Source organism: Montipora capricornis, chromosome 3 (assembly GCF_036669925.1).
Source record: "Montipora capricornis isolate CH-2021 chromosome 3, ASM3666992v2, whole genome shotgun sequence".
Lineage (NCBI taxonomy): Eukaryota > Metazoa > Cnidaria > Anthozoa > Scleractinia > Acroporidae > Montipora > Montipora capricornis.
Window position 1 is genome coordinate 1,070,358 of NC_090885.1, and position 12,500 is coordinate 1,082,857.

General features: G+C 39.1%; 1 protein-coding gene across 1 annotated transcript in view; it reads left to right on the forward strand.

Annotated features, from left to right (window-relative positions):
* LOC138041857 (uncharacterized) overlaps positions 1-3,955 on the forward strand; it is a 133,483-nt gene extending 129,528 nt beyond the window's left edge. Inside the window, exons 15-18 of the mRNA XM_068887537.1 lie at positions 133-189; positions 374-1,954; positions 2,482-2,595; positions 3,114-3,955. Of these exons, the coding sequence (XP_068743638.1) occupies positions 133-189; positions 374-435 (119 nt within the window). The 3' untranslated portion in view covers positions 436-1,954; positions 2,482-2,595; positions 3,114-3,955. The remainder of the gene's footprint in view (positions 1-132; positions 190-373; positions 1,955-2,481; positions 2,596-3,113) is intronic.
* Positions 3,956-12,500: the final 8,545 nt, after the last annotated feature.

Here is a 12,500-nt window from a genome sequence, read left to right on the forward strand (position 1 = left end):
TGTGGGAACCAATAATCGGCTTGTCTGGGACAATGTTATAGCTTCCAAAGCGAACTCATATTCTTTACTCCCTTCATAACAGCTCAACCGACAGCAATTTAACTTCAAATTTGTTCTGTTTGAATTTTGAAGCTTTTTTAGCAGAGGTAACGTCAACTACAACGCAGACAACAACAAGGACCCCACCTAGTAAGTATAGTACGCTCAATCGGTTTTTTAAATTGTTTCTACGTTTGCCTTTATAGCAAACACCTACCGGAACAAATGTCGGGGCCAATAATCGTCGTATAACTTCCGGTGCGAGTTCGCTATCGTTATATTATTCCCACTCAAATTTTACTTCAAATTTATTTTGTCTGAATTTTTGTTGCAGGGTTTTCAACATCATCTACTGCACAGACAACAACTAAGCCCCCAACAAGTAATTGCACTTAATCCGTGCTACTTAATGATTTTTTTGTTTGTTTGTTTGCTTTCTGGTTTCTAGTTTTTTCGTTAGAGCCCGGTGACCGAACGATTTGTGTCGGATGTAGCGTGGTATAGCTTGAGCATGTCGTACTTACACAAACCACTAGCACGCTGAAGATACTTGTTATATCTTTGAGCAAAATCTAATCGTACTCAAAGAAAATCATTAAAGTTAAGATTTCTGTCAAAAATCCGACGAAATCTCGACTTCATTTTGTCACCTCAAAGGCTTGACTTGAAAGTTCCAATTCCTCTGAATTCAAGTCTAATTAGGCACGTAAAAGTTGTGATCAAACTTTTACGAGCTGCCACTTTTTACAAGCGTGTTGAATTCGACTTTTCGTGGCCCAAAAGAGTCATTTTCAACACGAAAGAACCAAGACTGCCCTACTGATGAGAACTAGTTACTGGATGCATGCATGTGATGTTCACAAAGAACTACAAAATGCATTAGGTGATTGAGTCTCTATTACCACGATAGCTCTTGTTAATTTTCAAATGCCGGTTGAATTTAAGCTTGATGAAATGTTGAATTCAACTCGCCAAAAGTTTAAATGGCGACAATCTGTAAAATTCCAGTGTGCTGAGTTAATTGTTGTTCAGCTTGATGAGTTATTTACGAAAATTAATTGAGATTTGTTCCCATTAATTACTTTCTGTATTCTAAGTTGATTTTTGTGTAGCAGTTTCATTTTATTCGTGTCTTTCCTATTCATTGTCATCTTCTATCTTACTTCTTTGTGAAAAAGTGGAACAGTCGTTTTGTTAGCCAGCGATTTAGTCATCGGAACGACAGTAATGAGATCTCGCACTCCCTCGCGATACTCGCCTCGCCCGTTTTGCGTTCTCCTCTTACCAGTCTAGACTTTCACGTTTGTTCGAGAGCCACGACCCCAGTTCCACCGCAACGCTCGTCATAAACGTTCGCAGTTGCCATCCCCTCCCTTGGCTTTTACATGTTTAAGTCCTCATTTGTCTTTTTGTTATTTACAGGGAGTTTGCCGACTGAAGAATGCTTTGAAGCAACTCAATTTTTTTTTCTCTAAAGTAGATACATGATTTGATGAGAGCGCCCTAATCAGTTATCTTTGGGAATTTCACGGTCGCGAATTTCACGATTGCAATAGAATCAGATCCATGTTCATATTTGGAAATAGACGATGGTCCTTTCTTTTCGTTGTGGATAAGTTTTTCTTAGTTCTATATACGCGTAGACAATTTCAGTTGTGTTGTATTTTAATTAAGAACCTAAGAATCGATTTTTAATAAATATCTTTACTGAAAGTCTCAACGGCCTTTCTTAAAATCTTGGAGTATTAATCACTGATTCTATGTTCTCCATGTTGTTTGTGTCTTTGACTTCAACTAACGTTTCTTTTCTTTTCCTTTCTTTTCTAGATCGTCTTTTGTTTTTTGTTTTTTTTGTTTCTATTTTTAACCTTTTGCTCTTAGGGAACTCCACGAATATAGAGTGAGAGAATGCTGGGTAAGATATTGCTGGAAGAATGTTCGATTTTTAGGAATCAGGCGCGCTTAAGATTAGCAATTTCGCGCAAAGGATTAACGCCAAGTATCAAGGGATCAAATAAAGTGTTTTCATCACAAGATTTCTCCGGCAAGCCGCGTTGACAAGTTGCCGAGTCCTTGAATTTAACAGGCCGAAAGATTTGTGTACTGTGTTTTCCCGTGATCTCACCAGTGAAACAAGATATTTTTATCTTACTTGGTTAATATTTATCAAGTTCACTTACTGAAATAACTCGAGAATACTGGATCAAAGTAATGGATAAAAAATCAGCTACCCAGGAGGGTTATAAAAAATACTACGATAAAAAACTTTTGAAACAGTTGGATCGATTGCCTCGGTCTCGATCTGCTAAATCCAGTTTGAACTTCACTTTTCGCAGCGAGTGCAGGACACAAGAACAGCAGGCATTGACTAATTCAAATAAGAAATTTAGAGCTCAATGAGAAGTGAAAATTAAGTAGTACATACAAATATCTGTTTTTTAGTGCCAATGAAACATTCAGCGCTAGGAACTGCAGCTGGTACCCAAGCCTCCCTTTTGAGCCCTTGCCAACTCCGGATGAAGACCACCTCCCTAACCCTTGGTGACATGATTCAAGGTAGCGCATTTGTAAGCAAGGACTGCAGGGTAATAAAACACGAGTAGCGGATCCTGGTGAAGGATATTATCAGCAATCATAAATATTATTAAAAAGCAAAAAGAGCAAGGCTGTGATAACGGTTTAGGAGTATATTCTACAAAGGCAATATTCGAAGGGCATGCACCGCGTTACAATATGAATGGTGATATGGCGTATAATATAATACAATATGTGGTATTTATTTTATATATGATACTTATTTTATGATATTTCACGCCAGGCAATATTTATATAACGTCTCTGTAAAACGTGGTCATTACTTGTAACTGAAAACTCTAGCTAACTAGGAAAGGCACTGACTTTCGAAATATTGGCTCTAAATTTTATGTTCCTTCACCGTTGTATCAGCCTTGCTCGTTTTGGTTTTTTTAACCAACTTGAGTCATTATTACCCTTTCTCTGCCCTTCTTTTTGTATGTCGATATGTGCCTTCGTTGTCTAGTATGTCAAAGCTTATATTTTCATTTCGTTTCCAGAAATCGAATTGAAAGGCAACTCGGTAAGAGCCACCCCGGCTGTGATGTTCAAGAGACGTGACAGGATTAACTTGAAAAACAGTTTCCATAATTTGCGGGAAAATATGAATACTGCAAATATTTTTTCCGTCTTTGAGGGAGTGTTCTGACTTGGTTTGATCTGCACAAGTCTCCCTCCAAAGACCAGCTTGAGAAGGAATGATGATAGCAGGGAACATGATTAATCAGCATCCTTCCCTTGTGTTTGTTAAATCTTGCATATGAGTTAACCCCTAGCGTTCCTATATGTATTCCTGCTGCGCCCATGAAAATGTTGGAAATGGTTTTAGAAAGAAAAACACTGGAATCACCTCCTGCACCGCTCTAGCTCATCGAACGCAAGAACAATTTGAGGTCACCTTTGTGAATCGTCCGACTAATCGGGATACTCAAATCAAAAAGCAAGTAGCAAACTTTTCGTACGTAGCCTCAGAGTATCTCAGAACTGTAAATATTCACGCGATCAGCTGGATTTGCTTGATTGTCTCGATTTTTTACATACGCCACGCGCACCCTATGGTAAAGTTATCTCAGTAGATTCGATAAGCTGTTTGCCAGAGCATAAAACTTTAGTTTTTTGTCGGGTAGTTCAGCGTTAGGGACATATTATGTAGTGGAGGCATGAATCTTTAGGACTGGATTACCCTTAACTATATTCCAATCCTCGATATCAGAGATGCTACCACCCTGCAAGTCGAGATGTTGAAGAAATTATAGAGGTCATTCATATAAAAGACAATTATATTTTTGTGATGTTCGTACCAAGCGTTTTATGAATATTTTGTTAAATAAATAATTCTTCCGTGAATTATTGATAATTAATTTTTTTATCTTTTTGATTTGCGGTACTGCGATTTGCGGTACTGCTCTTTCCTGGTTCAGGTCGTATCTGGAAGGGAGATCTCAGTGTGCATAAAGGACACGCTTTCGCAGCAATTTGATTTAAATAGATTGTTCCTCAAGGTTCATGCCACGGCCCGCTTTTGTTTACTATTTACACGTGATTTTCTATTCTGCAGTCCCATTTGCCAACTAACGTCACATGCGTGCGCGGACGACACGCAATTGTATCCGTCATTTTGTCTAAACGTTAGCACTTGTGAGGCGGCCGCCTCCGTTATTAGGGAGCTTACGAAGCGATGACGCCGACGGCAACGACAGGGCTACAAAACAATAGGTTTTAGTGAGAAAAAAACAATGGTTCTGCACGCTCCGCAAGTGCGTTTTAGATTTTGGTACATTTCTTTGCCGTCATCTCCTAAATGACGACGTGAAATGACCAAATTCTAGGTTCTGTGGAGGACGTTAGCACATGACGAGGAATTTTCAGTTCTCTCTCTACGCTTCCAACCCACTTATACCAGTTTAATTCCTCAACAGTTACTACACATTTTTAAGGCGAAACGACATGAAATAGTTCCGTATTGATATGAATAACGCGAACTCGTATTTTTAAATGAAGTCCTCGTAGCCGTCGTCGTCCTCATTTCGTAAGCTCCCTATTGCTGTCGAAAACGACTGCATCCCACGGAGACATCCGACAGTGGATGTGAGAGAATAAATTAGCGCTAAATGGTAATAAGACCGAATTTTTGCTTGTCGGATTGCGGAAGCAGCTAGCAAAAGTGTCCATTGATGATGTCAGAGGCGGCGACCATAATGTTAGTCCTTCCCCCATCAGTCCGTAATTTATGCATATGGCTTGATCCTCATTTGAATATGGATGTAATTATTACCAATTGAAAGTAAGCCAATGGATTATGTTATTATCTCAGAAGCTCATGGCCTTGAAGCGTTTTACTCTGGTTTAGAGCTGGGGTTTTTTGAGTTTATTTATTTAATTATTTGGATGTTACACAGCTCTTGCATTTTCTCGCGCGTGCATTTTCGATCTTACTTTTGCCCATATTTGGGCATGACATTGGTGTCCTAAAATCCCAAGCTTTGTTCTAAGGACTCGGAAAAGTTGCAAGTTGCGCGTTTCAAGGTCATGTGCTTCTGATTATCTTTATAACTTGAGACGTATAAGAAAATACATGTCAAGAAGCGGCGGTGAGTTACTAATTCAAGTGTTTAACACTAATAGACTCGACTACTGTGATAGTTTACTCTTATACTATAGGTTGGCGAAATATGAGCTATTCCGGCTACGTTTCAGCGTGTTATGAACGCTAGCGCTTGCTTTGCGAACATCATGCCTCTGCATTCTTTACGAACTACTTTGCGAATTACTTTCCGACAAAGCAGGGCGCATCATAATCGTGTCGTTTTATGTACGAATGCCCCAATATGTTTAGTGGATATCGATCGTGATGCTATGCGATTTCAGGGTTTGGACACCATCTTGGTCTGGCTGGCCGATGGACACACATCACCTCGATCTGATGTGATCGAGAATCTGTCATGCCTCGACGTCGGATTCGTATCGCAATGCCCGCATGCCTAAATCAAAGCGGCAAAAAATCCCCGTATTTCCACGTGTTTTGCAGTTGTGCATGTTGGCTGCTCGGCAGTTTTCTTCGCGCTTCGCTACTGCGTTAAACTCTTCGAGAAAAAACTTAGAAACGATGTACCGCACAGACCTGGGAATTAGAGAGGTGGTTAAAAGATTTGTTTCCAACAACATGCCAAACTCTTGGCTTTTTTCATTTAACGATTTCAAATTTATTTTCTTGTTGCTTGACAGTGTAAACGATCCGAGAAGCAAAATAAAAAACAGAGTATCATACCAGGCATCTTAATTCCATCATTCGTGCAAAACCACAATTCCTTGCGCCTTTGACCACAACTCCTTGCGTTTCGATGAAAAATGTGTTCTCGCGATTGGAGAGCTGCCTCGTTCGTTCACTTCAGGCTCACTCACTGGAGCAGCAATATGTAGTATTTCGTTTCCCGACTGATAATTAGTTCAGCTCAGTTTACGCTCATTGAGCGTCTAGTTGTTACATTAAACAATCAACCGTCCCACACTGCATTACGATTTAAATATGGCGCCTGTGAGGTTCAAGCTCTGTGTATTTCCTCATCTGATCACAAGCGCTGCTATTGTCATGGAAGATTGCGAAATATCTGATGGTGAGTGGCTCAGATCAACAAGTTTCAGTGAGCGATGCAATGAAAATACTTCCACTAGAAAACACATTTAAGTTAAAAAGTTGTTATTAAATCTTCCCTCGCACTAACACCACGTATACATAAAGAAAATCAACTTGAGGCTTCTTCGATTTATTCAACTATATCCTGATAAATGCTTTAACTAGTGAGTGGACCAAAAAAATTGCAGGAACAACAAGACAGCAGCTGACCGATATATCGTGTTCAAGCTCCAGTTACGCGTCACGGCTCACCGTTTAATAAACTCATACATTGCATGGACTCTTACATTTTCGACAAGATCACAAAGCGGCCAGTTTCAGGGCTTTGCGATACCCCGTTCTTGAGTCATTCGGTAAAATATCCTACCAATATTTGTACGCGATAAGTTGGCCACGTGTACGATCTTTGGAAACATCGGAAAACTTACTTTTGCTGTGTTAGTGATGCACTATAACCTGTTGCCATTTCCTACTGATATTTGCTTTGCCAAATGCATGAATTAGTTCAGTATTGCAAAGAAAAGCAACGCGTTCCGTGAAACTGGAAATATCGGGCTGTTTCCCGTAAACACGGTGCTAGATCTCGAGCACATCTCACGTCACAAAGAAAAAAACATGAAACTTGAAACTTATGGTCTGTAAATTAATCGAATAAGTATGTCTCATATTAAACCGGAAAGCACCTATTTGTTGGCTTAGTTATACAAGGTAAAAAAAAACAAAAACAGCAGTAGACTAGCAACCTTTGTGGCATGAGTATGGTGCTGAGGCAAGAATCCCCTTACAAGAAGGGGTTGCTCTCCACTAAAGTGGGTAAATGGGGGAAAATATTGTGCGTGTGGATGGTTAGTTGAGGGAAAAATCATAGTAAAAATTAGGGCTAGACTGTTAAATGAGGAAGAGAAATTTACAAAGTAAAATCTCAATCTCACAGTGGGGTTAGTAAACAGAACAAACTCTGTGTGAAAATAAAACTTTAATGCCAAAACCAGCCTGAGATGTAATAAAGCATAATCACAATAAAATTGGGAAAAGAAAATAAATAAAATGAAATCGAATAAAATAAATTAAAATAATAATGATAATAAATTTTTGACTGAAATACTCAGAAAGAAAATCAAAATTGATCTAGAAATTACATGTGTATGAATTTTCAGAAATTACTTATTTGAGAATTATTCGTTCTTGGAATACAAATGTGTCTATCCGAATAGAAAAAGTTTACTAGCGAAATGATTCTTAAAAAGATGAGAAAACTTAACTAGATTCATTGCGTTAGTTATTGCGTTAGTTGTTGGCTTTGACTAGTGCACATATCAGCAAGAACTGTTTTTTCCTGTTGTCATATATTAATACGAAATTTAATTTAATTGCCAGTTTGACCTGCATAATTGAGTTATCACTCAAAAGCAAGCCAACGTAACGTAAATTTCCTTATGCCTAACATTTTTAAAATGGTTAATTTTTTTGAGTTGAAGTTTCTCAGAATGTACTCATTACTCCTAAGTAAAGAATCACCATGCAAATATAAAAAATAGTAAACAAAATTTGAAACTCTGAAAAATAACAGCACACGTGCCTAAACCATTCATTTAGTACACGAATAAGTAATGTCAGCGAGTGATTCAGCCCCAGTGGGGCCGTGGATCGATTTGACAAGGTATTTTACAATGTAAGAAAATCGTATTGAGTGGCGGTATCTCTTGGAACTGAATCAACTTTTCACGAGTCAGAAACAGCCTTTCGGGTCCGAAAAGTTGCCAGGACTTCGAGACCTCTGTAACTCCCATATGGAACAGGTGGGGATGCTCGTCGGAAATTTCGAATTAAACCCCTAAGGGAAGACCATTTGGGCGTGGCTCAAGCTTTTTGTGACCCCCAAAGGAGACCAATCTGGAGGTGGCTTACACAAGTTTTGACCCCTAAAAACAAGTTAAAAAGAAAATTTGACTTCTGTTTCTCTTCGCGTAATTCTGTGTTTCTTCGCAGAACCTTTAACGAGACCTTGGCGGCTTAAAATATTAGCTCTTTGCCCGGAACACCCTAAGCGAGTCCAAAATCCAAAATTTGCATCCCCGTCTGTTTCATATGGGAGTCCTCCCCCGAGACTTTCTTGCGCCGTATGTTGAAAATGGCGGGGGAATCGTTATATTTAGCCGTTTCCCCTTTGCAAGACTGGCCGCTAAACAACATCATCATTATTCCTTCGATTTTGTACAAGTTAGGCACTGCAGGGGCTTTGTTATTGGAGAATATGACATTAATTGGCAGCGTCTTTTTGTTGTTAACACACACTTGAATCAAATCCAGGCAAAGACGAGAAAACTTTAAGCTAACAAGCTGGCTGAAAAACTAAAAAAGATACCACCATCTTCTCGCGCAATCGTCGGTGAGACTTTAACATCAACAATAGATCTCCAATTCTACTTGACAGAAGCCAGGAGCATATCGAATTGCTTCACTCTATGAACGAATCTGGACTTCAGTCGGTTTTTCCTCCAGGTATGGAGACCAACTTTGACGGTGGATGTTAAGATGCAATATTCAAGAGTTCCAACGTCAAAATAATCCGGAGACAAATTCTTAAACTTGTAACAGGAAGTGGAGATGAGGTTTCAGATCATTATGGACTTCCAATCGAAATTAAGATCTGGCACAGGCCGGATCCCTTGAGTTGTCCTTTAGGGAAGTCCTCCATGCGCATCAGTTCTGTTGAAATGCGCAGAACAATGGACAAAGGGAGAAAACGCAAGACATCGAGATTCTCTGGCCTTCTTTCAAATTTAGTAGTCAACAAGAAATTCGAGAGTTCAACTTCTTATGTATCCACACCTTGAGACTGCCGTTTTTGCAGAGGTGAAAATTTACATTCGTCGTTGAGTTGTTTCTACACATGCCGACTCCATATCCGTTTCGAAATCTTAGTAATGGAGCACTCTTCGAATTATACGATACATACTTAGTTTCTCCTGAGGAAGTCATCGACCTCTTTACCTTTTACGTTGTTTTCCCATTTCAGACCACTCACTACTCTAGGGAACAGTTTCTTTCAAGTGTGGTCTTATGCACGTGATTATGTAAGAATAACTTATGAAAAAAAAACAAAGGGATAATTCCCTTGAGAACATCACGTGGTCTGAAATGGGAAAACAAAACGTACAAGCCGAAGGGGTCAATTACTGTCAATATTAAGGCTCATTTAATGTAATTCATAGCCGCTTCTGATAATTCATAAAAGATTCCGAAAGCCTTACTGCCTTCTTGACTTTTTGGGTGGTCAGGCTGGCGTCGTGGGCATCAACCGCGCCTCCTACCACTGCAACCGTACGGATTGGGTCGAGCTTCAGTCGATCGCCTGACTCGTGGGTTTTTCTCCGGGTACTCCGATTTTCCTCCCTCATCAAAATCGGCTCTCAGATGATGACACCTGTCTATGGTGCTGTGCACCGAGATCTTACATGGACCATATAGCGGATCCTTACGTCCAGAATAAGAAAACAACCTATTCATAAATACGTTCTACAGGACGTACCCCCCCCCCCCCACCCCCCTGGCCTTAACCAACCGCAATAACGTAAGCGCGCGAGGGACGAGTAAATTAAGAAAGGTCTCTCTTTTTGGTTTTTGGTTCTTCAGTCTCTCTCCTTTTTTTTCAGCCACCTAAAATACAACAAACGAACACAAATCAACACTTGGAACAAACTTAAATATCATGGAGATGTGACAATTGTTATTTGACTATGGGCTTAACGAAAGTTTATTACAGTAGGCTGTAAAAACCCAAATTATTGCTTCAGAAACCTCAAAAAAGAATCGTTGACCACAATTTTTCTATTGCTGTGGCGGATTTAGAGCCACATTAAATCTTCCCATTGGGAGGGTAGCTTTGAATCCTCTCCAGAGAAGGAATATATGGTTCGTTCTCTAGGAATTGTTCCCCGCTCAGAGACTTTTGGCGGGAAACAGTTTTATTGTTAGTTGTCATGTGACCTCGAAGTAACCAATGAGAGCGCGCGCTGTCGGTGGAAATAATTCAGCTATATAACCATGGTCGTTGTCTCATACGGTACTATAGCATCGCTGTTTGACGGTACAGTGTTGTAGGGCCAATCCTTCTAAATGTTAGTTACAGAGTCTTGAAAGAGCTGAAACTGATTTGAGCGACCTTAAAAAAGTGAAACGAATGATCGACCCACAGGGCAAATCATCTGTTCAAAAGAAATATTCCTTATATAAATGCATTAGACGGATTATCTGTCCATGCGAAGAATTCAAGAAGAACTCGGAAAACATCAAAGTTCTCTGTGTGGAAATGTGGGAAAACAAACGGATCAATTAATGAGTTATCTGGCCTTAAAAATCGAAAAATTTATAAGGATATTGTTTGATAGAAAAAGAAATGAATCTGTGAGCTGCTGTGCTATTCATTCGGGACGCAAGCGACACAAAGCGTTTTTGAGAAGGGACTGCCATGATAATTAAACTAGTTAAATTAGAGATTCATAAATTGGGTACTTCTTTTTAAGAATATAGTTATTATAATATATTATTATATTTTTAACAGTTGTAATTATAAGTTTTTAGCTCTTGTATTCAGTTACTATCTGCTTGAGTGTATTTCAGCCGTATTCCTTAGATTATATTAGAAAGGAACATGGCTAACTTGAAACCCAATCTTATGTTGAAATTATTACCGTGTATAAATAAAGTTAATTCATTCACACAAAATAGCAGAGAGCATTTCTAATAACGCCGGCTTTATCACCCGTTTAAAATCCTCCATATTGGTAGTATCCAGTGGGCTTCCAATAAATCCAATGTAATCCATTACTGTTGTTTTTTCGCCACCTTGATTGTTCTGAAAAAATAGCTGAAACAAACAAGTGTTTGCACAAACACGTGATATTTTAACGTTATAATAATAATTAATGATATTTACCCAGGATACTCCACTCACCCAAGGTGGTTTTCAGGGAGGTCCTGCATCCGATCGAATTGGAATTTAGAAATGTTGGTTTTTGAGAAGAGCGGAGAACCTGGAGAAAAACCTCTCTGAGCACAGTAAAGAACCAACAACAAACCTAACCCACTATGACCACGAGTCCGGAATCGAACCCGGGCCATATTGGTGGAGCATGAGTGTAATCACCACAAAGACATCCCTGCAGGGCGAGCAAGAAAGATGGGTGATGGACTCTTGAAGTAAAGTAAGAGCAAGAACGCTTAGTAAACACTCCACTTTTCTACAATGTAAACCCTTTTTATTACGCATAGGAAGGGATCCGTCAGCAACAGTAATTGTATAGTGAAGAGATGCATTATTGTTGATGCAATGGTTTTACCGAATACCGGTACTATGCAAGTTAAAGTACTTTTAAACAACAAAGCTCAAAGCCTAGCAACAAAAAGAGGTCTGTTGAGCATGTATAGTGTGAGTTGCAATAAAAAAAGATAAACAGACTAAAACAATTTGAAAAACTGTTAGGCTGAACAGTTTTCCAAAAATTCAAATCACAATCTATTTTAATCTTATTTAATTTTGCCCATCCCTGCTTCGAGTCCTGTTGCATTTGCTGTTTTATTCAAACCTTCTTTCAATGTTATATAAGTAGTTTTTTTCCCTCCTCGCTCAATTTGGTTGTCACTTCCCAATCGCTGAGTTTGGCTAAAATTTGTGACACAACCTCTTTAAGAAAACCAAAGTTTGGGACAAAAATTAATTTGCCATTCGGAGAACTGGTTCCGATGGTCTGAGCACTGAGTAAAGGTGCCTCGAGGGAGCGAGCGAGGCCATTCAAGTAGGTCAAGGTGACATTCATCTTGCATACTACAGAGTTCTGGGACTGAATAATATTGCTGAAAAAATAATTGCATCTTTGCGATTCATGTGAAGGAGATGATGACCTCCAAGATCAGTAAATGAATGAAGATTTGTACTGATTACTGATGATGACTACGGTAGCCCTCATTGCACACTCAGACGTGGTCCAAACAAAAACACAACAAGATGTAAAGAGGAGCTGAGCAGTAAGGCTTAGAAACGTATAAAATTAATTCATTGTACTTACTGTCAAACCTAAAACATTCTGAAACTTGACAAATTTCAGCGGAATAATGACATCATTTATATCGTCCGGTGTTAATCTGTATGTCCATAAAGTGAAAGAGAGAGAAAAAGTTATGTTTTTCTATGCTACTAGTAAATAACTATTACTATCACCACTACCACTACCACCACTACTACTACTACTAC